Source organism: Hypomesus transpacificus, unplaced genomic scaffold, assembly GCF_021917145.1.
Source record: "Hypomesus transpacificus isolate Combined female unplaced genomic scaffold, fHypTra1 scaffold_31, whole genome shotgun sequence".
NCBI lineage: Eukaryota > Metazoa > Chordata > Actinopteri > Osmeriformes > Osmeridae > Hypomesus > Hypomesus transpacificus.
The window spans coordinates 2865000-2890520 of NW_025813837.1; the positions used below are offsets into that span (position 1 = coordinate 2865000).

The 25521-nt window shown below is 45.3% G+C and overlaps 3 protein-coding genes across 4 annotated transcripts; 1 reads left to right on the forward strand and 2 right to left on the reverse strand.

Annotated features, from left to right (window-relative positions):
* Window positions 1-140: 140 nt before the first annotated feature.
* Window positions 141-11543, reverse strand: si:dkey-32e23.4 (dynamin-1-like protein). Of its 2 annotated transcripts, XM_047015966.1 has the most exons (18): window positions 11408-11543; window positions 10811-10926; window positions 8056-8197; window positions 7781-7819; window positions 7438-7484; window positions 7221-7292; window positions 7034-7120; window positions 6753-6915; window positions 6111-6231; window positions 5522-5860; window positions 4891-5011; window positions 4429-4584; window positions 3412-3501; window positions 3178-3276; window positions 2905-3015; window positions 2160-2269; window positions 1856-2015; window positions 141-1693 (listed from the first exon to the last, which is right to left on the reverse strand). In XM_047015966.1, the coding sequence occupies exons 2-18, from the start codon at window positions 10910-10912 to the stop codon at window positions 1637-1639; spliced, it is 2016 nt and encodes a 671-aa protein (XP_046871922.1). In that variant the 5' UTR covers window positions 10913-10926; window positions 11408-11543; the 3' UTR covers window positions 141-1636. The 2 variants fall into 2 exon arrangements, with proteins under 2 accessions (XP_046871922.1, XP_046871923.1); XM_047015967.1 differs by lacking the exon at window positions 7781-7819.
* A 243-nt stretch (window positions 11544-11786) lies between these two features.
* Window positions 11787-14414, reverse strand: ubl4a (ubiquitin like 4A). The gene is made up of 4 exons (XM_047015810.1): window positions 14166-14414; window positions 13459-13564; window positions 13143-13348; window positions 11787-12517 (listed from the first exon to the last, which is right to left on the reverse strand). Exons 1-4 carry the CDS (start codon window positions 14211-14213, stop codon window positions 12410-12412), a joined length of 468 nt encoding a protein of 155 aa, XP_046871766.1. The 5' UTR covers window positions 14214-14414; the 3' UTR covers window positions 11787-12409.
* Window positions 14415-14807: 393 nt separating this feature from the next.
* Window positions 14808-23332, forward strand: prkg1l (protein kinase cGMP-dependent 1, like). Its single transcript, XM_047015913.1, has 20 exons — window positions 14808-14924; window positions 15217-15402; window positions 15548-15686; window positions 15918-16084; window positions 16965-17078; window positions 19074-19179; window positions 19337-19400; window positions 19688-19765; window positions 19995-20086; window positions 20507-20572; window positions 20790-20864; window positions 20960-21056; window positions 21192-21328; window positions 21489-21578; window positions 21736-21877; window positions 21965-22128; window positions 22242-22364; window positions 22770-22832; window positions 22915-22981; window positions 23160-23332. Exons 2-20 carry the CDS (start codon window positions 15219-15221, stop codon window positions 23256-23258), a joined length of 2067 nt encoding a protein of 688 aa, XP_046871869.1. The 5' UTR covers window positions 14808-14924; window positions 15217-15218; the 3' UTR covers window positions 23259-23332.
* Window positions 23333-25521: the final 2189 nt, after the last annotated feature.

The following is a 25521-nucleotide window of genomic DNA, read 5'->3' on the forward strand; positions in this document are numbered from 1 at the left end:
AACCCACCTCCAGAACCCTCTGTTCCAGATTCATACCACGTCATAATCACAGGCCGAAGAGGCATTCCATACTGCATCGTGTGTGAATGAAGAGAATCTCCAAATACCCTCATATCCCACAGAGACAAAACAAACAACGCTCTTGTTTATTGAGTCCGTCCAGTTTGAACTCACTTCATTTAATCAACATGTATCACAAATATTGGCAGGCAAGCACTTTCAGGCAGTTGACAAAATATGACATATTAAACATAATTTACATTGAAATTATATGAAAAAACCACACAAATTGCAATCATTCAGACAAACAGGCATACAGTCACTCATGCATAAACATATCCTTCTTCTGCTGGAACACAGACTCCTGAATAATACACGCTGTACTTGCACTGACGATGACAACGTCAGGTGTCTTCCTGCGGTTGGTCCTTGGTGGCAGTCTGTTTAAGGCATGTCTTCCTCTGTTGTTAACCCCTTTCTCTTTTTCCCCCCGATATTTGGCTTCAAGAACAAACTAACACGTCAAATAATCTGGGTTCGAAACCCTTCCTAATTTACACAAGGAAAGGAGGTACTTGTACTTCTGAACACATCCACTACTAAGCCATGCTAGGGAGCTACAGATCATATATCAAGGGTTATATACTGAAGAGCAACAATTCCCTGTCTCTCTGCCTCAGATAGTTTGCCCATGGCCTTGGCCTGAGCTCAGAGGAATTAGGGAGTCAACACTTCACAGAATTTAAGAGAAAATGAATCTACTATGATATGCGTGTTCACAAACTGCCCCTTGACGTCGCTCTCATGTCACCCTCCAATCAGTGCCTTTAATTCAGAGTTAGCTCTTGAACATCTCACGAGCCTCTCCTCTCGTTCAACGACTGTGTAAAACAGGATGACCGCAAGCTTAACATTTGCAGAGTGGGGCTTCTAGGGCAGTGTTACCTCGTATATAAGGACGAATACTCCTACATAGTTAACAAACACAGTTCAACCGTCCACAGGGATTGGGATTGGGAGATTGGGGCAAATGATATGTAAACGTGATACTCGTCTATAGATTTGATGCTGCTCGGAACGTTGGTAGAAGAAAACAGTATCTGCTGACTAAGCATGATCATGTTGTTTTGAATCTTGGATTGTTGTTTATATCGACTGGCGGGTCCTCTTTCCAGCACATCCGACACAATGACAGATTATGCAAATAGGACACATACACCGATGCACGTGGGTGACTTGTGCTCTGAAGTCATACATAGGGGAAAAACTCCAAATGGATCCCCACATTATATATATATATCCATTTTCAACCACTATTTACCAAAAACTAGACCATGTAGACAGACATTGATGCTCTTGCGTTGTTTTTGATCTGGGGTGTCTCATCCACCTGGCTGAGGCCTTGTGGACCTGTGTGGCCTGAGTGTTCAGCTGATCTCCATTCCCAGAGACACAAGGATGGTCCCCATCCCTCGTCCAGGAGGCCAGGGGACACACAGAGAGCACGGCTTGGTAGCTCACTACTACTGGTCAGTGACAGATCAATGGTATTGCCATACACGCGTTCTGGATCTGTAGACACACACACACGGTACACTCACACTGCTGTCAGAGGGGATTGGGCCGACGGCTCGGGCTACCACAAGTGGGTCTCTCGGATCTCGGAGATGATGTTGCTGGCTTTTCGGAGGGCCTGAGTGAATAGAGAAGTTTCAGCAAGTAAGAAAACGAGAGAAGAAGAACTATAGAAGGAGGAAAACAAGAGAAGAAGAACTATAGAAGGAGGAAAACAAGAGAAGAAGAAAATTGTGTCATAGGAATGTCGGTAGGAGCAGGAGGTCCCGGGGTGACGAACCTCCATCATCTGGGCCACCTCCGTCCTCTGCTGCGCCGTGTCCTGGGACTCGATGAGCAGCTCCTGCAGCAGGGGCTGCTTGTACAGCCGCCCCACCAGCTCGCTCTGCAGGTGCTCCTTCACAAAGTTCACCAGGAAGTGCATCACCGTCTTAGGGACACTGGGGATGTAAGGCGCACAGGACGCAGTCAATGTGGTCAGCCTCACTCGAACCTCTCGAGTACAGGTCAGAGTTAGTAACCCTAAACCCACTGTATGGAACGATTAGTAACCCTAACCCCCCCCCCCCCCCCCCCGAGGTCACCTGTCCTGGATGCTCTTGCGGACGATGAGGAAGTAACATTTGATGAGGCGCTGGATGACCTCACAGTCCCTCTGCTCCCTGGAGGTCAGCTTGCGAGACGCGGGGACCGTCTGGCGAACAGGGGAAAGGTCAGAGGTCAAGGAGAGGACATTGGTTCCATGGCGGACGTATGGTTGACAACGTAAATCCCTCACTCAAATGGTGTAGGTTTGGTTTGGACATTGGTGGGGACAAAAAAATATTCTCTGCCACTAAACCTTCATCTATACAGACAGCCTAATAACAGAAATCAAACTCTAATTCCCTTCACAATAGAAACATTTGATGCTTTTTAAAAATTCCAGAGCAATTACTAATGAACTAGATATTTACAGTCGTGCTTCAGTGATTCACGACAGGTAAGGAGAGATGTCTCTCTGCCCTCCCTCACCAGGTGAGAAGAGATGTCTCTCTGCCCTCCCTCACCAGGTGAGGAGAGATGTCTCTCTGCCCTCCCTCACCAGGTGAGGAGAGATGTCTCTCTGCCCACCCTCACCAGGTGAGAAGAGATGTCTCTCTGCCCTCCCTCACCAAGTGAGAAGAGATGTCTCTCTGCCCTCCCTCACCAGGTGAGCAGGGATGTCTCTCCGCCCTCCCTCACCAGGTGAGGAGAGATGTCTCTCTGCCCTCCCTCACCAGGTGAGCAGGGATGTCTCTCCGCCCTCCCTCACCAGGTGAGGAGAGATGTCTCTCTGCCCTCCCTCACCGTGTCCAGCAGGTTGATGGCCTGGCCTCTACTGGGGCTGCCGAACGGCCCCGCAGCCTTCTCCTCCGCCCCCTCGTTCTTCCAGCGCTTCCCTCCATCAAGGCCCTCCGCCTGAGGAAACCAGAGAGTGTTCACCATCGCGTAACATTCACTTCATGGGTTAGGGTTGTGGTTTACCAACTGTTCCTTCCATGTTAGGGTTCAGATTAGGGGTACTAACTGGGGGGATTTGAACCTTTGACCTCTTGACCTGCGTGAGATCTGTGTGAGTACCTGTTGGCTGTTGACTGATGCGGAGACCTGGGCTGCGTCAGTGAATTCTGGGTGCTTCGTGTTGATGTAAGCCAGCTCAATGGCGACCAAGTTGTGAACCTGTAAGGAAAAGAATTAAGAAAATACATCTTAAGATTGCAACCAATCGACAAATCCATCAGATACTGTCATTTTCTCCGGGGCTGGCGTGGTACCCTATGAGTACCCCAAGGTGTGGGAGGTCAGAGGTCGTACCATTTCATTAGTGATAGGCAGGCGTTTCCTGAGTAGACTGGTCACCACCTCCACGATGGAGTCGTGAAGCTTCGGAAACCGCAGGAGCTCCTGATAGGGAGAGAGAGAGACATAGAAGACAGAGAGAGAAGTGAAGAGAGAGAGAGGGAGAGAGATACATAGAAGACAGAGAGAGAAGAGAAGACAGACAGAGGGAGAGAGATACATAGAAGACAGAGAGAGAAGTGAAGAGAGAGAGAGGGAGAGAGATACATAGAAGACGGAGAGAGAAGAGAAGAGAGAGAGAGGGAGAGAGATACATAGAAGACAGAGAGAGGAGAAGAGAGAGAGAGGGAGAGAGATACATATAAGATAGAGAGAGAAGTGAAGAGAGAGAGAGGGACAGAGATACATAGAAGCCAGAGAGAGGAGAAGAGAGAGAGAGGGAGAGAGATACATATAAGATAGAGAGAGAAGTGAAGAGAGAGAGAGAGGGAGAGAGATACATAGAAGACAGAGAGAGAAGAGAAGAGAGGGAGGGAGAGAGATACATATAAGATAGAGAGAGAAGTGAAGAGAGAGAGAGGGAGAGAGAGAGATACATAGAAGCCAGAGAGAGGAGAAGAGAGAGGGAGAGAGATACATATAAGATAGAGAGAGAAGTGAAGAGAGAGAGAGGGAGAGAGATACATAGAAGACAGAGAGAGAAGAGAAGAGAGGGAGGGAGAGAGATACATAGAAGACAGAGAGAGAAGAGAAGAGAGGGAGGGAGAGAGATACATAGAAGACAGAGAGAGAAGAGAAGAGAGGGAGGGAGAGAGATACATAGAAGACAGAGAGAGAAGAGAAGAGAGGGAGGGAGAGAACACACAGAAGGTTCCAGGTGAAGAACCAGGTGCTGAATCACGGCATGGTTTTACGGGAACATAAGGAGTGCGGCACACGTCCTTCTACGTACAGGTTACAGCATTGGATCCAGGCATGCAGTGTTTCCAGCTATTCAGTGTGTTTGCCAAGCAGAGGGGGAGGGGGGGCTACCTGGGTGCTGTAGGAGGAGCAGTGCTGGATGATCCTCTGGAGCTCCTCGTGGACCAGCTCCACGCAGCGCAGGCTGGGCTCCTCCAGCCTCTTCATCTGCCTCTTCACCAGCAGCTCAAAGGACACCTCCGGCACAAAGAGGGCTGGCCGGGGACCCTGACGCACAGCCAACACCAAGGGAGGGGGGTTTATTTTCCTATCTATCAGACTTCCCCCGACGATTCATCATCCCCCTTTTTTCACACGCACACGGCCGCTGTCTGGCACACACACACACACCTCCTCAGAACAGACCGAGGGTCTTTTCATGCACTTCTTGGAAAAAAAGCAGCTGCAAGAGATTTATGCTATGTGTTTTTCCACACACACACACACACACACACACACACACACACACACACACACACACACACACACACACACACACACACACAGAAGCTGAAGAGCCGATGGTGATATTACCGTGGCGTTGCGGATGGCAGTGAGAATGTCGAGCTCAGTCAGACCTCCCAGGGGGTCTATGGACTGCAGCGTGCGGCCAAAGGTCTCATGGAATATGTAGCAGATCCGGGCCCCCCCACAGCTAAGGACACAGAGAGAGAGGGGGGAGGGAGAAAGAGGGGAGAGGGAAGAGAGTGGGGAGGGAGAAAGAGAAGGGGAAGAGAGAGGGAAGGGAGAGAGAGAGGGGAGGGGGAGAGAGGGGAGGGGGAGAGAGAGGGGAGGAGAGAGAGGGGAGGGGGAGAGACAGTTACTCACTCTGCTCAGACTCTAGTGCTGCTCAGGCTCAGGTTCTAGTGGTGTCACTGTGTCACTGTGTCAAATGCACGGTCATATCTTGTAAGCTATATGAGTGACTTTGATAACGCTTGAATAGTAATGTGTCCATTCAGCTGACACTTTAAGTGATGTATTCCAACCTGCGAACCTCTTGATTCTGCAGTCAAATACTCTACCGCCGAGCTACATCCATTTCATTTGATTTCGGTGATGAAAATCAGTCACTGCTAAATGATAAACTACACTTTTTCTACCCCTGGCCTTCTCGTGGTGGTGTGACCGTGCTTAGGGACAGCGTTCTCCCAGCCTCACTCACAGCTCCGTCGTCTGGATGTGCCTGGCGGTGCCCTCGATGGTGTTGCAGTAGTCGCTGGCGAACTTGGTGACGATCTGCAGGAAGGTGGCGCTGTGGTCCTCCACGGGCTTGCCGTAGTCACTGAGGCGGGCCTGGTACTGGGCGCTGAGCACGTTCACGCGCGTCTTCAGCTCGGGCAGGCAGTCGCGGATGTGATGCATGAGCAGGCGGCTGAGCGTGCGGCCCAGATAGCGGGAGCCGCAGCGCGAGGCCAGCGAGGGGTAGTGGCGCTGGAGGAAGGCCTGCTCGTCCCTGACACAGTCCTCCATGCTCTTCTGGGTGTTGATGTCATGCTGGCTCCTGGTGGGACCGAGGGAGGCGGAGGAGGAGGAAGGAGGAGAGATGAAGATAGTGGCACGCTACAATTCACAGGCACGACTTGTCTCCAGGCCAGCATGTGACAACAAGATCACTCTGAACTAAGTAGAACACTGGAGCTTTTTCAAAGGATACTGATACATTTCATTTATGTAAATGTAGTGATTCATAACCCAAGAGTAGGATTTTATTTTAATTTTTGATAAGGTCTCAAATAACAATTCAGACCGACCGGTTGACCACTCCCACAATGCCAAGCCGGACGGGGATGACCCTCCCCAGTAGGACCTCCAGGGCGTCCGTCCCGGCATCCATCAGATCCAGCTTGCTGACCACCAGCAGAGTCCTGCGACCTGGGAGACATTTACATTTAGTCATTTATCAGACGCTCTTATCCAGAGCCACTTACAGTAAGTACAGGGACATTCCCCCTGAGAAAAGTAAGGTGAAGTGCCTTGCCCAAGGGCACGTCATTTTGCACGGCAGGGAATCGAACCGGAAACCTTCTGATTAATAGCCCGATTCCCTAACCGCTCAGCCACCTGACCGGAAACCTTCTGATTAATAGCCCGATTCCCTAACCGCTCAGCCACCTGACTCACCTGAGACACACACAGCACACACAGGCGTATAAGAACAACCGCCTCTCGTTCAAAAATATAGACATGATATCGACTTTTCAAATGACAGAGCCCTTTAAGACAGAAACTTTGTAAACTTTTTAACATCTGACGCAGCCATTGGATCGAACAAACTAGACGTGTACAGTCGTGCTTCGGTAATACCCGACAGGTGAAAAGATAAACAGCGACAGACGGGGCCAGAAAAAGACATGCAGAGAAAGAGGGAAGTATTAGTCTGTGGAATGCCTCACCATCTGGGTCGACCTCGCGAGCCAGTTTGAGAGCGTCAGAGGTGGCCAAGTCCGAGTTGGCAGGAGACACTGACAGTATCAGGGAGTTGGGATTGGAGATGAAAGACAGGATCATCTCTTGTACCTGGGCCTCAATGTCCTCTGGTTGGTCCCCTACTGGAACCTGTTCAAAAGCAGAACTCCACAGTGAAAAGAACTGTATACCTATCAGTCGGAGAAACACAGACTCAATGCATTATCCCCTCTGCCAACTGTGACAATTCTCAGGTGGTTGATTTTACCTTGGTAATTCCTGGCAAATCCACCAGAGTGAGATTAAGGATTTTAGGAGAGAAAATCTTCAGATAAATGGGCTCAGGGCTGATTCCCTGGATGGTATATGGCACAATGGAAAACAGTGAGGAGAACCATCCCAAAGCAGCATTACTAAGTCATTTCTAAATCATGTCAGAAGCTCTTTCTCCATACCTTATTACCGCCAGAGCTTCGCTCGGTTTCCTCTTCAATTTCCTTGCGAATTTCCTGAAAATCTGCAAATATCTATTCCCCCAGCACACAGTTACAGACAGACAGGCACCTCGAAACTATGGCTTTAGAAATGAAGAGACTCAAGTGAAAGTCCTTCAATGATACAGTATACTGCAGAAATACAGTACAGGGTAAAACATATCTGATTTGAGTTTACCTCGTTCTTGCAGTGAAGGAAAGTTCCCCATTCTTCAGCTTTGATTCCTAAACACACAGGGAATGCTGGGTGTTAAAAACAACCAACAGAAAAACCTAACAATCCATTTTACAGCCAAAACTAAATAATACACAAGCACATGCTGAATGAAACTGAACACACAGCAAGCAGCAGATTCAGATGGGGCTTTTAACAATAGAAAAAGAATATGACTGTGACACAGGAGACACACACAGTACCTAACGTGACACTGAGAAGTAGTAAGATGGTGCAGTTAGACACAGGCAGTAAATGAGATGACGCATAAGATGGGTCCATGCACATAAACTATGTAAAAAGAGACCTGTGAAGTTGTTTGGGGCGTTTTGTTTTACCCCATTTCCTGAGAAAGGTAATGAAGAGAAGGGTGGGTAATAGGTTAGCAAGGAGAGAGAGAGAAAGGCACTGACAGACTATTGAGCCACTGCAAATAAGATAACATGCATAAAGAGACTATATATGCTATATATGCACAGCATATATGCTGTGAGTGGACTATGTTGACTGAACAGGTCAGGCCCAAATGTTAACAGGCCTTATCCAGTACGGTGAATGAAAGAGCTGCTTTTGGTTAGATACCGTTCTCTAGAGATTGTCTCGCCTCCAGCGGGGGTATATTAATCAGCTGTAACACTAGGGGACGCCGCGTGACTATTCCTGATCCCCGAGGCAGAAAGTCACGTCCGACCAGGCTTTCCAACACCGAACTCTTCCCGCTGCTCTGTGGGTGAGAAGAGAGTGATTCTAGAGAGACTTGGACGATGACATTTATGGAAGCAAATCGTGACCAAAATTCAAATGAAAATGCATTTCCAGAAATGCATTTTCATTTTAAGAATGTGGCTGCATTATTTGACTCATAAATCAAATTAGTATTCAATCATCCTATTTGCATTTTCATTTTCTTCTTTAAGACTGCTCATTCTTTCCCTTAATTAAAATGAAAACGAAAAAGACATTTGAAATTTAATTTTCAAAATATGCCCCAGCAAATAGATACCAAAATTCAATTTGAAATGTAAAATTTGAAAATGAAAATGCATTTCCAGAAATGCATTTTCATTTTAAGAACGTGGCTGCAAAATCGTGACCACAATTCAAATTCAAATGCATTTCCAGAAATGCATTTTCATTTTCAAGAACGTGGCTGCAAAATCGTGACCACAATTCAAATTCAAATGCATTTTCAGAAATGCATTTTCATTTTAAGAACGTGGCTGCAAAATCGTGACCACAATTCAAATTCAAATGTATTTCCAGAAATGCATTTTCATTTTAAGAATGTGGCTGCATTATTTGACTCATAAATCAAATTAGTACTGATTAGTACTGAGCGGACATTGCATTTTCATTTTCATGTTCTGCCCGCAAAGAACTGCCCATAATTCGAAAACGAAAATGCATTCTGAGCGGCGCAGTTGAGTGACGTCAGTAGCCGCTCTTCTTCAGCTCCCTGCTGACCGAGCTACCCATCTTGTTCGGTAGGGGGCGGTGTGCACATACGCATTGCATTACATGACAAATGTGCCGGGAAATTGATTGAATTGCCGGGTCTTTAGAGGACGCATCACAGATCATGGCGCTCCCTCAAATTGTGCAGACACTGATAGAATTAGCTGAGCTGGTAGAAACTAATAATATATCTGAGTCTGATGCCCGTGACCGAGTAGAACAAGTCACAGAGAGCTTGGCTGCATACTCTGCCGTCACAGACGTACACATTAATGAGGTTGCCATAGTAAACCTCTCTTCAGTCCTGGAACGGCTGGATGCTGTGGAGCCTCAAATGGGACGGGGACGACCAACCATCCACATCCCGTTCGAGTCCATCGAAAACTATTTATTATTTATTGTGTCGGAGGATCCAAAGCAACGGATTTATGGAGCTAGAAAGCTGACAAAAGTATCTGAATTTGAATATGAAAGATCTGAAATATTTGTGTGTCGAATTTCATAAAACTGAAATATATTGCTGTTGAATATATAATATCTGAATTATTTGTATGCCAAATTTAATACAACTGAATTATTTTGATCCAAAAATAAAACATTCTAAAATTCAGATTGCAGGAATTCAGATTCTTGAAATTCAGATTGCGGAAATTCAAATTCAGATTGCGGAAATTCAGATTTTGTCTGAACCAGGCCAAACGTGAAACAGCTTGGTTTCACAGGAAAAAGTAGACCATTTAATAAATAGTTCTCGATGGACTCGAACGGGATGTGGATGGTTGGTCGTCCCCGTCCCATTTGAGGCTCCACAGCATCCAGCCGTTCCAGGACTGAAGAGAGGTTTACTATGGCAACCTCATTAATGTGTACGTCTGTGACGGCAGAGTATGCAGCCAAGCTCTCTGTGACTTGTTCTACTCGGTCACGGGCATCAGACTCAGATATATTATTAGTTTCTACCAGCTCAGCTAATTCTATCAGTGTCTGCACAATTTGAGGGAGCGCCATGATCTGTGATGCGTCCTCTAAAGACTCGGCAATTCAATCAATTTCCCGGCACATTTGTCATGTAATGCAATGCGTATGTGCACACCGCCCCCTACCGAACAAGATGGGTAGCTCGGTCAGCAGGGAGCTGAAGAAGAGCGGCTACTGACGTCACTCAACTGCGCCGCTCAGAATGCATTTTCGTTTTCGAATTATGGGCAGTTCTTTGCGGGCAGAACATGAAAATGAAAATGCAATGTCCGCTCAGTACTAATCAGTACTAATTTGATTTATGAGTCAAATAATGCAGCCACATTCTTAAAATGAAAATGCATTTCTGGAAATACATTTGAATTTGAATTGTGGTCACGATTTTGCAGCCACGTTCTTAAAATGAAAATGCATTTCTGAAAATGCATTTGAATTTGAATTGTGGTCACGATTTTGCAGCCACGTTCTTGAAAATGAAAATGCATTTCTGGAAATGCATTTGAATTTGAATTGTGGTCACGATTTTGCAGCCACGTTCTTAAAATGAAAATGCATTTCTGGAAATGCATTTTCATTTTCAAATTTTACATTTCAAATTGAATTTTGGTATCTATTTGCTGGGGCATATTTTGAAAATTAAATTTCAAATGTCTTTTTCGTTTTCATTTTAATTAAGGGAAAGAATGAGCAGTCTTAAAGAAGAAAATGAAAATGCAAATAGGATGATTGAATACTAATTTGATTTATGAGTCAAATAATGCAGCCACATTCTTAAAATGAAAATGCATTTCTGGAAATGCATTTTCATTTGAATTTTGGTCACGATTTGCTTCCATAGACATTTGACAATGGCACCAACCTTCGTGCTACGACAGACACATTAACATGTTTGCTTCCGACTGACCTGTGATCCAACTACCACTATCTGTGGAAGCTGAATGACGTCTGCCCCCACAGTGAGGAATACCTCTTGCAGACGATTGATGACGGGAATTAGGGTATCCATTTCTCAGGTCTGGGCTGTAAAAAAAAGGGGTAAATGAGAGGGAAAGAGTTAGCCCCATTTAAGCTTACTCCCCTAATTGTTGCATGTACTTGGTTAAATTGATATGATAGGAAGGATCACCTCACTTATCAAGTGAATTAAAAAGGTAATTTGATTAACTCTACAGTCTCGATAATCCAAATATCACTTGATCAACCATAACATGCTACCTGCAGCACGAATCTCGGAATCCAACAAGAGCGAGCTAGACAGCATGCTGCATGCGGTACCACTGGAGTATTATTAGATGACTATATATTTATCTAGCATGTACACGGCAGCTTGGTATCCGTGATATAAGCACAATTCAAACACAGTGAAGCTGGGAATACCATAACGTACGAGTCAGTTAGCCAGCTCTAGACTAGCTATCTAGAGCTAGGTGATGTTAGCCTTGGTAGATTCAGGCTAAAATAGAGGGATGTGCCCAGTCAATTCCCAGAGCAGTTTCCTTACCGATGGATACACTTAAAATCGTTTCATTTATCCAATCAGACCGTCTTCACTTCATAATTAAGCTCTGGACTCTGTATGATACTACATGGGCACCATCAACCGGTTTGTTGTGCTTCCAGTGTCATTGAAAAGTGGGCAGAGTCCTACGTCATTCTCTAACAGGATGGTTGGTTATACTGTAAGCGTCTTGTACAGTCCACTATACTGATTGGTTGAAGTATCCTTCTATCATTATTTTAACATACTGGTCCACACCCAGTCCTCCTTCCGTGTCTGTCTTCTCTTGGTACCAGAACAGCCTTTTACCAACCTTTCTCACGATAGAAAATTAAAATACAATCGAATTAAAATGCTAGTTAGAATAACATTACCATCAACACAGGTTTATTTGGTTTATTTGTTTGCTTATAAACACAATATTTACATATAATACAATTATCACCAGCAACCAGAGAAAACAAGCATCACAATTTGTTTTTAAGAAAATTTTTTGGGGCTTTTTCAACTTTATTGTAATATTGACAGAAAATGTAGTGGGCGAGAGGATGTGGAGTAGGCCAGGATGGAATCGAACCCGGTCCCCTGTGTTCAAGCCGTAGCCTATATGGTACAATGAGCCACTGGGCTCGCATCACTAATCCTTTCAACAGACAACAATCATCCAACACTCATAAATAAGAAACTCCTAAAAAGCCACAGCTCCTGGAGTTTGTGTCTAGAGGCCTGACAGCTTCAGATCACCAGTCCAAAAGGGATTTTCTTGTACATCCACTTTCAGAAAACCAAAACATCCTATCAATTGACAAGGAATGTGTGGATATAAACAAACAGACTGTAATCTGGATGCCGTCTCGGGTTTACAATCAAACTTGAAATCTATCAGTGTACACTGACACCTCCATCAGACTCTTGTATTAATATCATTTGATTGCAGCTCCCTTGCTATGCCTTCTCCAATTCTACTGCTCTCCTGAACATCACATGACCACATCGGAGGTGCTCTCAGTCCATGTAGGAGGTGTCCATGCCGTCGCTGTCTGGGTGAAGCAGGCGTCCAGCCAGGCGCTCTATGTCATCCAGGCTCAGCTGGCGGAGGGCTCGTTCGTAATCCTGCAAGAGGAGCAAACACCATTTATCAAGGGTTGTGTAGTAGTAAGTAACCATATGGTTGTAAATACCTCCGGATGAATGAACAATACTTTTATTCATTTTTATTAAACCTTTATTTAACCAGGCAAAATCATTAAGAACAAATTCTTATTTCCAGGGGGACGAAGGAAGAAAATAAATATGGTTAAAAAGCACAACGGCACACAACCACAGCAATACAGACATACAGAAAAACAAGCAGGTTAAACAAAGCAGTATAAAATGTTATACTGGGTTACTTTTGAAGAGAAAATTACTGACTGGTGTAAAAAGAATAAGGCTAATAAGGAGTAGAGGCTAATGGGAGTCAGATGGCTGAGCGGTGATGGAGTCGGGCTAGTAATTAGAAGGTTGCCAGATCGATTCCCCGCCGTGCCAAAATGACGTTGTGCACTTCACCCTACTTGCCTTGGGGGGAATGTCCCTGTACTTACTGTAAGTCGCTCTGAATAAGAGCGTCTGCTAAATGACTAAATCGAAATGTAATAAACCAATGAGTGGAACTAGTACTCCAAAACAGGACTTATTTGCTTTTGGAGTGAGGGGTAAGAGGTTCACTATGCACTTCTCTGGTCATCAGACATACCTTAATAAGCTGCTCCTGCACCTTGGCTGCATCTGCAGGGCTGAAGTGTTTTGCCAGGACGGTGGACAGAGTTTGCCACACTCCACCGGGAGGATTTCTACTGCTGCTGGCTAGAGCCGGCCCACCCACCTTCTCCCCTGCTGGACGAACCACCAGGTTCAGCTTGGCCTCAGGCCCAATGGCATAATCACTCAGTCTGTGTTCATCTGTGAAAAGATCATTGAACATTTTGAATAGCATAATAATATGTCAAATTAGATGCAGCAGCTGATGGATGGGTTATAACAGACACATCTTGGAGGGTGAGGGTTGGTACCTGCAAGAGCTTTTCCTTTATAAAGCAATCGCTGCTGATTGGCTGGTATATTCAGACGTTCAGACACCAAATCTTTCACTGTGGAAACTTTTTCATCTTCTGTGACCTACAAGGATGACATAGCCTCTAAGATTAGATTAAATGTTTTCCGTTTAAGTGATCTGATCAGATGAACAGCTGAAAATCAGGTTATATTTCACCCTGCAGTACACCCAACATTGCACATAATCAAACTACACACGATTTCATGTCCACGTTGTAACATCAGCAGCCTTGTAGTTACCCGATCAATCATTTAGATCGAACAAAACCAAAAACGGTTTACTTATCGGGCCAACCACCACATAATTGAAAGTGACAGTTTGTGAAGCCATCATCTAAGCGATGCATTGGACATGTGAATAGCACAATCAATTTAGCCAACCAATGTTGACTTCGTTGCATCAGTGCGGTCACTTTTCACAGAGCCCTTCTTCGCAGTAAAGAATATGCGTGATGATTTTGGTACCTTCCAATTTAACTCATGGCTTCCAACTATACAACAGCCCTTGTTAAATAGACAGCCAGTAACAATTTTTCAAAGGTAGTGTAACTAGCTAACTGTAATAAAACAACCAGACGTAGCAATGCATCATCAAAGCACACAAGGAGCCACAGTAGTTAGCTTACTGTAGCTAGTTTTAGCTAAAAAACCGACTCTTGTTTACCTGTAGGTTGCATTCCTTTCCTTGAAGCGGTTTTACAGTGATAATCATGTTGCTGTCGTTCCAACCCCTAACAACTAAAATACTATTAAACGCTATGCTACAACGTTTTAGCAAATGTATATATTTTGTTGATTCTCTGTCAACGGTAATTTTCTGTCAGCAATCCATTTCCTTATGCTCGTCGTGGACTAGACGTGTGCAGGGCTTCAGTGTTGAGATAGTAGCTTCATGGCTAGCTTTGTAAAATGTGATTACTGCCCCCTAGTGTTTGGAATAAGTCTGACAAATTGCAGCCCATGGTATGCATCCTTTGGCAATAAGGCTCGTCCATCCTGATAGAGCAGACATAGAAAGTTTATGTTATGAATTTAAATAGTTTCAGGGCTACGAAAACCACACGGTTATAGGCTCGGGGTAATAATACGTTGTTGTTGTCATTGTTCTATCTATATAGTGTTTACATGTTAGTTAACGGATTTAGTTCCATTCATTTATTCTTGCATAAAGTTTTAGTAAATCATATGTATTCATTGTAAAGATGCACTGGGTTGAGTGGCGGAATAAGAATCCCCAGATGAGCTTTGAGACGACCGTCCTACGTCATCGCCGGAGTCTGCTTCGGCATTCAGTCCATTCAATAGTAGACTCAGTAAAGCAGGGTGTGTGTCGGCACCTGTCCGCTTGCTTCGGGAGAATACGGTTCTCCGTATGCCAGTGACACACGGTTGGATTTCACGTCGTTATCGTGGCCTCATAAAGGTACTGTAAATGATTTGGCTAATAATACAATGTACAACAAACGTGCACAGATATTAAGCGTAACATACATCATTTTTTGATTGGATAGATTTGAACTAACTAATCCATCAGAACATTTTGGAAATAACAGTCGCCTTGCAAAAATATTTCATATTTCAATATTTCATTTCATAATTCACAATAAAAGTATTGTATAATTAGTTTGTAATGTTATTCAAGACCATTGGAATAAACTTGTCTAAAGTGGGGATGTAGATAAAACAAAACGTCTTCTGTCATAACCATTCCTCAGTAATGGGGACACTTCGAGATCTCCAGTTCGCCCTGCAGCTGAAAATTGAGGAGCTTCGTCAGAGAGACACACTAATAGATGAACTAGAGCTTGAGTTGGATACCAAGGATGACCTCATTCGGAGACTGCAGGGAGAACTAGACCGCTTCAGGGCCACCATCTCGCCCCCAGGACACTCTGCATCCAGTTCAGGTAGGCTGACTTAACTCCCACAACAACAAGCATCTTTTGTGGCCTGATACATACATGTATATATGTATATATTACGTTGTGTTTAGGATGCTACAAACAGGGATGACTTATCAGAAATGCATCTTTTTTTTCCACAAAGGAAACTCCTTGTGTGTTTCAGGGTACTCAGAGCAGTCTCAGAGATCAAAGAGGAAGACTATATTTTCAGAGCCTCTAAATGTGGACCCAAAGAAATTTGCAGCGGCAACCCAAAACACAACATGCAATATAACCCAGGGGTGAGAAAACCTTGTCTGTCAACTCTGCAACAACCCCCTCCCTCCCCGAAAACACAGTCTCAAAATCCCCTCAGGCTGATGAAGTGGTTAGTGCCCAAGCTCCAATTCAATAAGATTTTCATTGATCTAGAAAACACCTTGTGACACTTAGTGTAAAGTCTTTTATCCCTTGTTGTCAAACACCAGACACAAAGACATTACTTATTGATTGAACACATTTTCCTCCTGCAGGGTACGGGAGCTGATACAGAAAGCCTTTCTGGAGAACAGCTTACTGAGACATCTGGAAAGTGGTCAGATCCTGGCTATGATGGACAACATGTACCCTACTACAGTCGACCAGGGCATCCTTGTCATTCAGGAAGGAGCTAAAGGAAATCTCGCCTATGTGCTCGAAGGTAAGATTGGAGGTGGTAAAAAACGCAGGAATTCATCAAATCTCACCCTCTCTACTTGAATTATCATGCGCCGTGATGGTTCCAAGACTAGTGTTCTTCCTCTTACCTAATGTATAGTACTAGCTCCAGGCTTTATCTTGAATAATTCATCAGAGCGATTAGTGCTGCCCTTAATGTAAACAGCCCATTTGGGTTTTTTAATTAGCTGGCGTAGAGAAGTGCCAAAACGTTTCCCTAGTTACTCAACACCTCTTTCCTTTTCTACCCCCCCCTCCTCCTCTCCCTCCTCCAAGACCTTTTGGTATGCCTCTCTTTAATTAAGAGCCTGCTTTCTGGCCCGATGAGAGGAAATGTTAGAATGACCTGTTTGGAAGTGGGGACTGTGGCAGCATGATAAACAAGAGGAACACAGTGTTTGACGGTGAAATGCCGTGCAGATCCAGGAGGAGAGAAGTCGGCCCCCCATCCGTTTGACTTTGACTTTCGGGGGACGTGTCCTGTACTAATCCCCATATCAAATATGACTGCTGACGGTCGTCCTGTTTGTTTTTCTTGTCAGCCGAGCACCAGGCAGCGTTTTTTACTCTGGTCTTACGTCCTCCTCTACCTCCCAGACAGCTTGTCTGATTGTGTGTCTGTCAGTCACACGTTTCAGCGCCAGCAGCGGGAAGCAGGGTGGGGCTGAGCTGAAGTGTGGTCACACCTGCTTGGCAGATTTGCAGCGCGCATTTTAGATTGGCGTTGTCGTCGTCGTCGTCATCATGGTCGTCGTCATCTGTTTAGATGGGAGTCGGGCAAAGGTTCAATTGGCACGTGCGTGTGCGCACACACACCCACGCACACACACACTGATACATTGTGCTTTCTGTGTTTCTTACAGAGGGGAGGATGGAGGTTACTAAGGATGCTCAAAAGCTGCTCACCAATGAAGCAGGACAAGTGTTCGGAGAGGCTGCCCTCCTGTACAACTGTTCCTACACGTACTCCTTATCAGGTAGCCAGACATGTAGCTGCAGACTGCATGGCCTTGTGTTGTGTGGTCGTTCCACTGTACAACAGTAGTGAATGTTGATAGTGTCTAACTGACGTGTAACCAAAGAATGTCTTGGTGGTAGCAGAGAATTCTTGTCGCAGAGAACAACACAATCTCCGAAGGGCGTATTCACAATGGAGTAGAAAGATCAGATAACTTCTGTCGAATTTCAAATCAAAAGAACTTTTCAACTGCCGTAGAACCTTGCAGCTTCAAACGCATCTTTATGATATGTGGGGAATACAAACCACACGTTGCCCTGCTCTGACTCTCTCACTCAGTTCTTTTCACCCTACATTTGATCGTCACCTTTATTAAAAACAGAGACAGATTATACATTCAGATACATTTGATCTGGTCCCACTGTTCTCACCACATACCTGAGCTTCATGACAGACCAAATTAGATTTGAGTTGAAAGATGTTCTCAGTGATATTCTCCACAGACGGTAAGAAAGTGTGCTATCATCTTCCTGCAGCGTCTGTGCCTAGACTCATTTGGGAGAACCCAGTCTCCCAGGCCTCTGCTACTCACATCTGACCCGCTTTCACAAATAAATAGCCAGAGGGGATGGACAAGATCAGTGCAAAGTGAAAAATCAGTTCATTGCTTTTCTGTCCTTTCCTCTTACATCGATTCCTTTCCCTCTTCCTCCCGTCCTTTCTTCCTCTCCTCGCGTGATCGTGTCTTTCCGTCCAAGGCCAGTTTCCTGTGTCATTGTGTGCCGTGTGTTTGTCCCGCAGTCGATCTCCGTCTCCAATTTGTTCTCTCTCACCAGACACTCTCAATTTATGTGTGTGTGGCCTTTTTAGTTTTTTTTTCTTCTTTTCTTCCACATGACCTAACCCCCCTTTTCTTGTTACTGGCTCTTTCAGTGCATGGGTGAAGGGTTTGTTGCTGTGGTCTGAGTCATTGTGAGTGTGACAAAGGTTGAGGTGAAAAGAAATCTCATGACATTCGCACAGTATATGACTGTGACAAAAATGCCACAGCATGAATTCTCTCTCCCTCTCTCTTTCCAGCAATGTGGATGACGTCGGTTCAAAATAAATGTTAATCTGACATGATCTTTTCAATTCAGTAGATAGCATTTAGCTGTTGTCAGATTAAGGCAATAATGACAAAAGATGGCCTCGTTTTGAAAATGAGGACAAACGACAAATGGAAATACCAAAGGAGCTGAAATATACAGCACAAACCCCCATTCAGTGAAGAGTTCAAAACAGTGAGCTAATGTACCTGATGTACCTGATGTGAGCTAAATCTCAGTACGTGGATTGGACCAAGGAAGGATTCACACCGGTTCTGCAGGAAACACCACTGATTCATCTGGGACATTATTAATTTACGACATCTTCAGACATTCCACCTTCTTCCTTTCATATTCCTCACCCTCTATTAAAACTGACTAGAAGAGAAGTTGGATTGAAATGGACGGATGCTTCTTAAACGATTTCTCTTTATCTACTTTTTCACTTAACCCTGAGAGAGGAAGCACTTATACACGGGGTTTGTAGAGAGCAAGGAAGAGAACACGGTTGTCTTTGCATGCTTCAGTCTCCTGGATGTGAGAATGTGTCCACATATGCAGTACCTAGCACCAATACTAACCATTCAGTTCAAGAGAAGAGAAAGCTCCTCACCATACACACCCATCTCTGAAAGAATAGACCGCATTCATCATTTACACTCTCATTAATCTCTGAGTGGATGTCTTGTCAGTAATGCTCAGATTTGAGCAACCTTCTTTGCCATTCCCTTTGACCAAGTCTACCTTCCACTCTGTTCCTCTCTCATTCTCGCATTCTCTCTCTCTCTCTCTCTCTCTCTCTCTCTCTCTCTCTCTCTCTCTCTCTCTCCCCCTTCTCTCTCTCTCTCTCTCTCTCGCTCTCCCCCTCTCTCTCTCTCTCTCTCTCTCTTTCTCCGTCTCTCTCTCTCCTCTCTCTGCCTCTGCAGCTCTAACAAACAGCAAGTTGTGGGTTATCGACCGTGAAAGCTTCCAGAGAGTCATGATCCAGAGTTCCCTCAGCAGCCTGTCTCGTTCCATGGAGCTGCTCTGCAGGTGAACACGCACATCTGCTGTTGTAGGCCGGACAGGCAGCAAGCCGCCCTCATGAAGCCACTGTATTCCAACTGCTGCCCCACAAGGGTTGAAATGTCACGTTGTTGGCCAACTAGCCTTGCTCCCATGATGCACATCCTTCTTCCTGTGTCTGCAGTGTGTCCTTCTTGGGATCTCTGCCCGAAGACGTGCTGATGAAAATGGCCGACATGTTGGAGGAGGTAGATAACCTTCATGCTTTATTGATGTTGTATCTCTCCCGGTCCAGCTGCAGGCCCTGTACTGTACATCGGACACGTTGCCCAAACAGAATTCCGCATGCAGATCCATCACTGTCAACAAGAATATTTACACAACTGCTGGATATACTGGGTTCCCAGTTTGCAGTTGTATTTGTACTGGGGACCTGAGCAAACAGACAGGTCCACCTGGATTCTTACCAGACCTACATCCAGTGAGTAATCTAGATCTCCTCTGACCTGACCACTTAGTCAACACTGTTTCACAGGCCCACTATACGGAGGGGGATTACATCATCCGGCAAGGGACCACAGGGGACACCTTTTACATCATAAGCAAGGGACAGGTGAGATCTATGATGTGTGGGGCATTTGGGGCACGCTTCTTATAGTGGAGGTCGGTGGTATTCATTGTCAGGGGGGTTAACGTAACCAACAAAGCAGCACAGATGGGGCTAGAGAGACGACGGCTCCAGCGACAGCGACGAGGGGTGTGCCACCTGGGGCTCCAGGCACAGGTGAGAGGTCGTCGCCGCGGTAACGGGGCATTGCTTAACCCCTTCTGACGCACCGCAGGTCAAAGTGACAGAGAAGAAGACAGCCAGCGAGATGGTTGAACTGTCTACGCTCTCTCAAGGACATTGGTTTGGAGAGAAAGCTCTGAGAGGGTGAGTCAGAGAGCAATTATTTGCTTTCAAGTGCTGTTGTCAGGCTGTGCATAACATCCTACCACAGCATGCAACGTGTCATTTATCACGTAGCTTGAAATCCATAGAGACAAACCACAAACAAATCTTTTGTGAACGAATAGTTTGTTCAGAAAGAATCCCAAGGAGGTGACGAAGTGAAAGGAGTTGACACCCATAATCATCCACCCCGACACAACATCCCAAAACCAGAAATGTTGTTTTGATCAGTCCCAGTCACAATAATCATAGCCACACCGATCGTCAATGTCTAGAGTCACAGCTAGACAACATTTTTACTGTCTGCCTGATATTGATGTTTTTGTCCTGGCTCACCACTCTGAAAACAACGCTATTTCGTTTTGAGAGGCTTTCTATTTGCACCCTTCTTTCTGTCTCCAGAGACGACGTGAGAACAGTGAATGTGGTTGCCGCGGGAGATGTCACGTGCTTGGTAATAGACCGAGAGTGAGTAATTACTTGAGATTTCTGTGTGAGCATATTGCCTGACCATGTTCTCTTCCTTACACCTCCCCCCCCCTTTCTGCATCCATATCAGATTTCACAGATAGCCATAACATATATCCCCCTAACCAAATCACACGGTAGCAAATAAGAAGGAAACATGACCAGAGGTCTGAGTCATGTCGCATTTCCGACTGTTGACCTTCAGACATCTCCTCAGGTCGTTCAGACAGATCATTGGCGGCGTGGTGGACGACAGTAATGATGGCCAGGAAAGCATTGAATCAAAAGTCAAGTAGGTGCATTAGTATGTGCAGGGCTTTTGTTTGAGAGCAGACCTACGTGGGCATGGGAGACTAGCGACACGTCTGTGGTACTGTGTGTGAGCAGGACCGAGGAGGAGGATGCTGTCCTTTCCAACGCCACACTCAGTGATTTCCAGGTCATCTGTAATTTAGGAGTGGGGGAGATCGGCCACGTGGACCTGGTGAGTCAGGGCCGCATCCAGGAGCTGTCAGACACCGTGTCCAATCAAAATCACAGACTCCTCGCTCCTCGAACCCCTGAAATACAGTGATGATTGGCTGCACTGATTATATGCTCTGTCGGTCTGAAGGTGAAGCTACACAAGGGCACCATCAGGGGGCCCTTCGCCATGCGGGTGTTGAGGAAACACCTCCTGAGGAGCTCTGCGAGGCAGGAGCACATCCTGAGGGAGAAGCACAACCTCACAGACGCTCGCTGTCCGTTCATCGTCAGGTGGGTGGCTGTCGACCAATCCCTGCTCGTGTCAGAGGGGGGCCACGACCTCGTTGCGGCCTCGACGACACGAAATGACGGGACTCGATTAGTTTTTGTTATCATTCGAATGCACGATATGGGGTGCCTAACGGTGTGTCTGTTGTTGTGCTGCGCCAAGACTGCATTGTACCTTCAAAGAAGCTCGGTGTGTGTACATGCTGACAGAGGCCTGTCTGGGAGGAGAGCTATGGAGTCTGCTACGAGACAGGTACTCAAAATAGTTTCCGCGCTTCTGTTCCTGGAGCTGAAACGTAAAACGAATGTCAATGTTTTTCCTTCCTCTGGGAGATGATTGATTATATGCAGATGGACTACCTTTGTCCCAGGGCCAAGCTAAGGACTGCACGTCTTCTTCTACGTTACAGAGAGATGTTCGACGACCCCGCCACCAGGTTTTACACGGCGTGTGTTGTCGAGGCGCTCGTCTTCCTGCACCGCCGAGGTGTCGTCTACCGAGACCTCAAGCCTGAGAACGTCATTCTGGACCAGCGCGGATATGTCAAACTGGTATGGATGTACAAGTGTATAAGAAAAAATCCACATATTATTTATGAAGCTGACTTCTACCCTCATCCCCCTTCTTTTCCTTCCTAGATGGGACTAGGATGTGCTAAGAGGCTAGGCTTCGGGAGGAAAACCTGGACCATGTGTGGCACACCTGGCTACCTGGCCCCTGAAGTCATTCTAAACCAGGGTCACAGCCTGTCAGCAGACCTCTGGTCTCTGGGGGTTTTCGTGTTTGAGCTGCTGAGTGGAAGGTGAGATTATTTTCAAGGAGCCTTTTAGTGATCCGGAACTTTCCTCCTGCTGTTTACTCCCATCTGCTTTTCAGTAGCCGTTGATGTCCTCTCTCTAATCTCACCCACTCCAGCCTTCCATTCTGTGGCCCTGACCACGTGAGGACATTCGCCGCCACCCTTCGGGGCATCGACCTGGTCGAGTTCCCCAAAACGATCGGCAGGAACGCGTCGAGCCTCATCAAGAAGCTTTGCAGGTGACACACCGAAAATGACCTGGGAATACCAGTGGCGAAAGTCTGCTATCAACTTTGGGGGGGGGGACAATTACATGACATTTTCTCAAGAGCATTTCTTGAGGGGGACAGCAAAATGACAGCTGTAACTCATAGCACATTTAAAAAGCACCATCGTGTCCATTGTCAGCAAAGCGCTTTCATTGCGAATTATTAATATGATTGAAATTACATAGTTATGTTTACAGTGATTTATTGGGGGGGGACCAATCATATTTTTCCCTGGATGAGGGGGTTGTGTCACCCCCGGGATTTCCGCCTATGGAGAATACTGATTCACAACCACATCCACATCAGTCAGAGAGAGTGAGATGCAGGGTGTTAGTTGTGTGTAGTCACGTTTCTCTGTCTGGCCTGGCTGCTCAGGAACAACCCCTCAGAGAGACTGGGAAACCAGAGGAATGGGGCCAAGGACATACAGAAGCACAAGTAAGATGAAAGCTTGGAACAAAAGCACAGGTATTGAGCCTTGATTCAATTAGCTGAAATGAACTACGCTGTTTTTCTTTAGATGGTTTGAAGGGTTTAACTGGGAAGGACTCAACCAAGGCACGTTGGCCGCACCCATCATACCCAAAGTAAGACATACTTGTATGTGGATTTGATTTGACAATCCACTATTCCTCAGACAGTGCAAATCACAAAACACACTGATACATTAATTACATTTCCTTGTATTTCCATTATTATTCTGTCTGAATAGAGAGCACGGACAGTGTTGCAGGATTTACCAACGCGTTTTATGTTGTCTTTCAGTCCAACAGTCATTTGGAAACCAGCAGAATGGATCCTGTTCCAGATAACCTTGAGGAGAATCCATCAGAAAGGGAGTCAGACTGGGACAAGGATTTCTGATGGGAAAGAACAATACGAACAGGGTTGAAAAACATTGGTGTGGAGCTTTTTGTTCGTTTTTTTCCACTGCAAACAGTAACAATGAGGGAATGAGAAATATGTTATTGTTCAGTTTCAAAGTTGTATCAGCATTTAAGTCACCAATTTAGAAAGATGTTGCCTGATAGTTAATCACACTATGTGCATTGTATGTGTTTTTTCCCCAATTTATTTGTAGATTTAATAAATATATTATATACATTTAAGACAGTATTGTTGGATTTGATTTCAAATTTTTTAGTTGTTTACAGTTGTTTAACGTTTAATAACACCTTAATTAATAAACGATCAGCTACAACTTACTACTATGCCATTTCTCTAATCATCTACTTTAAACCAAGCTGACGTCAGTTAAAGGGCTGAGGCAAGGGCGGTGTAGCATCAGGCGACACCAGCTTTGGTGTATGCGGGTGGCGTCTAGCTTATTCTGACTCAAGTAGAGGAGAGAAGTTCTAAAGAACATCGGGTGACCGATATTTTATTCAGGTAAGCGTGGGAAAGACTTATGGCAAAGTTAATGTATTCTTAAACTGCACGTGAAAACGTGTATCTTCTCTTTTTTACGTATTTTAAATGTTGCCGTCTGTTTCCGATTACAAAATAGGATTTTGTTGCCGCTACTCTGCTACAAGGGAATGCAAGTAGCTCTTGATGCAGTAGTTGTAGCATTCTAGCTCCATTCAAGTTTCTGTACGCTGGTAAGTTAAGAGAGAACCATCCTAGAGGGATGCGGCAAGAAATGATCAACTTCTAAATCTAATGCATTACTGCTGTTCGGTAAAGATAATGGTTCTGACTGATGTTTTGTTAGTGCACATGTAAAAGCATTTTCTCCTTCAAGACTAGGACGTGAGCAGCATTATGTGGTTGCACCACATATGGGTGCACTATACATCCATCTCAGTAAGGATAATTGACACGTTCAAAATGTCCCTGCGCCCGTATTGTTTTTCACTCGGATCTTCACTCAAGCATCAGAAATCTAAATGTAGTGACTGCTTTGAGTTTGTTTTCACACAATCACGCTATTGTTTTTATATGTTTCTGTTAAAGCAACCCCTACATGTTTAACCGTCAGTACAACTACAGGAATACAATTGCAACGAAAGGCAAAGAAGACCAGATTGTTGAAGGCAGTGTTGTGCTAAGTCCTTCAGAGACCACTCAAATTCACCAAGCATAGCTACAATGTTTGTTTTAGAGTAGCCTGTTGATTTTCAGAAAAGTGTTTACAGATGTAAAGTTTTTTAACGGAATTCTAGACAGGTCCTTCAGTAATGGATACCATGAGAGTCCTTTGAGCAGTTATGAAAGACACCCTGTGTCCGGTGATTCTGACTGGAGATTTCTGCTACGGGACAGTTAATCTTCCCTGCTCATCAGCCAGCGTGACGCATGAAGCGTCTCTCCTCTTCCCCTCCATCGCTGTTCCCTTTACCAAAAACCCTCATTGTGACTGTGTGTGTCCCTGTTCTTCACGCTTGGTTTGGGAATCACAGCCGGAAAACACGAAGTATTTCACTCAGTCCCCTGTTCTCGCGCTCACGTGTCCCCCCCCCCCCCCCCCCCCCCCCCCCCCCCCCCAGCACCTCTTTCCAGACCCCTCACTATGACCGCATGGAAACGGGGACAATCGTCCTGGATATGGAACTATGAAACGTGGCCTACTTGTCCCCTCCTCACCACCTATAGTTTTCAGGGTCATAAAACAACCCCAAAACTTTTCTGCAGAGATTGTTTGTAACTCACATTATCATGTGCTTGTGCATAGTAAGACCATGAGTTTTGTTTTAAAGTAAAGTTCTTTTGATCATTTGAACCAGTAAGGTATGACAGCATCGTTTTTAGGAGGGTCTGGGAAGCTTTAATCATATTCTATTGTTCATTTCGGTAGCTGATGTTAGTCAATGCAGGTCTTCATTCTGCACACGGATAACTCAAATCTGGTTAATTAGGTGAAATAAATACGATTAACACACATTAAATGATTGTGTTATGCAACAGCAGTGTTGCACAACTAAGTTGCCCCAAAAATGCTAACAATAAACATGCAGGTAGAGAATCAACAGGTTTAGGCCCATGATCAAGTTGTGTGTTTGCAGCTGTTAAGTTCTATTGCTCCTGTATAAAGGTACCTCTGTATATGTGTGCTAGCAGAAGTGAATTGCACCGACATGTTAAATGCCTGAGGCTTTTGTGGAGTGTCTGCTTGTTCCCTTTGAAC

What these genes read in the sequence shown, in the direction of transcription:
- si:dkey-32e23.4 (XM_047015966.1), bottom strand. Translation starts at nt 10,912, where the DNA reads ATGGATACCCTAATTCCCGTCATCAATCGTCTGCAAGAGGTATTCCTC. An exon ending in GAAGCTCTGGCGGTAATAAG is followed by an intron (nt 7,121 to 7,220) that starts GTATGGAGAAAG and finishes TATACCATCCAG; the next exon opens with GGAATCAGCCCTGAGCCCAT. An exon ending in GCTCCTCCTACAGCACCCAG is followed by an intron (nt 3,502 to 4,428) that starts GTAGCCCCCCCT and finishes TCTCCCTATCAG; the next exon opens with GAGCTCCTGCGGTTTCCGAA.
- prkg1l (XM_047015913.1), top strand. Translation starts at nt 15,219, where the DNA reads ATGGGGACACTTCGAGATCTCCAGTTCGCCCTGCAGCTGAAAATTGAG. An exon ending in ACATCATAAGCAAGGGACAG is followed by an intron (nt 19,766 to 19,994) that starts GTGAGATCTATG and finishes GACGCACCGCAG; the next exon opens with GTCAAAGTGACAGAGAAGAA. An exon ending in CTCATCAAGAAGCTTTGCAG is followed by an intron (nt 22,365 to 22,769) that starts GTGACACACCGA and finishes CTGGCTGCTCAG; the next exon opens with GAACAACCCCTCAGAGAGAC.
- ubl4a (XM_047015810.1), bottom strand. Translation starts at nt 14,213, where the DNA reads ATGATTATCACTGTAAAACCGCTTCAAGGAAAGGAATGCAACCTACAG. An exon ending in GAAAGGAATGCAACCTACAG is followed by an intron (nt 13,565 to 14,165) that starts GTAAACAAGAGT and finishes TCATCCTTGTAG; the next exon opens with GTCACAGAAGATGAAAAAGT. An exon ending in TAAAGGAAAAGCTCTTGCAG is followed by an intron (nt 13,349 to 13,458) that starts GTACCAACCCTC and finishes ATCTTTTCACAG; the next exon opens with ATGAACACAGACTGAGTGAT.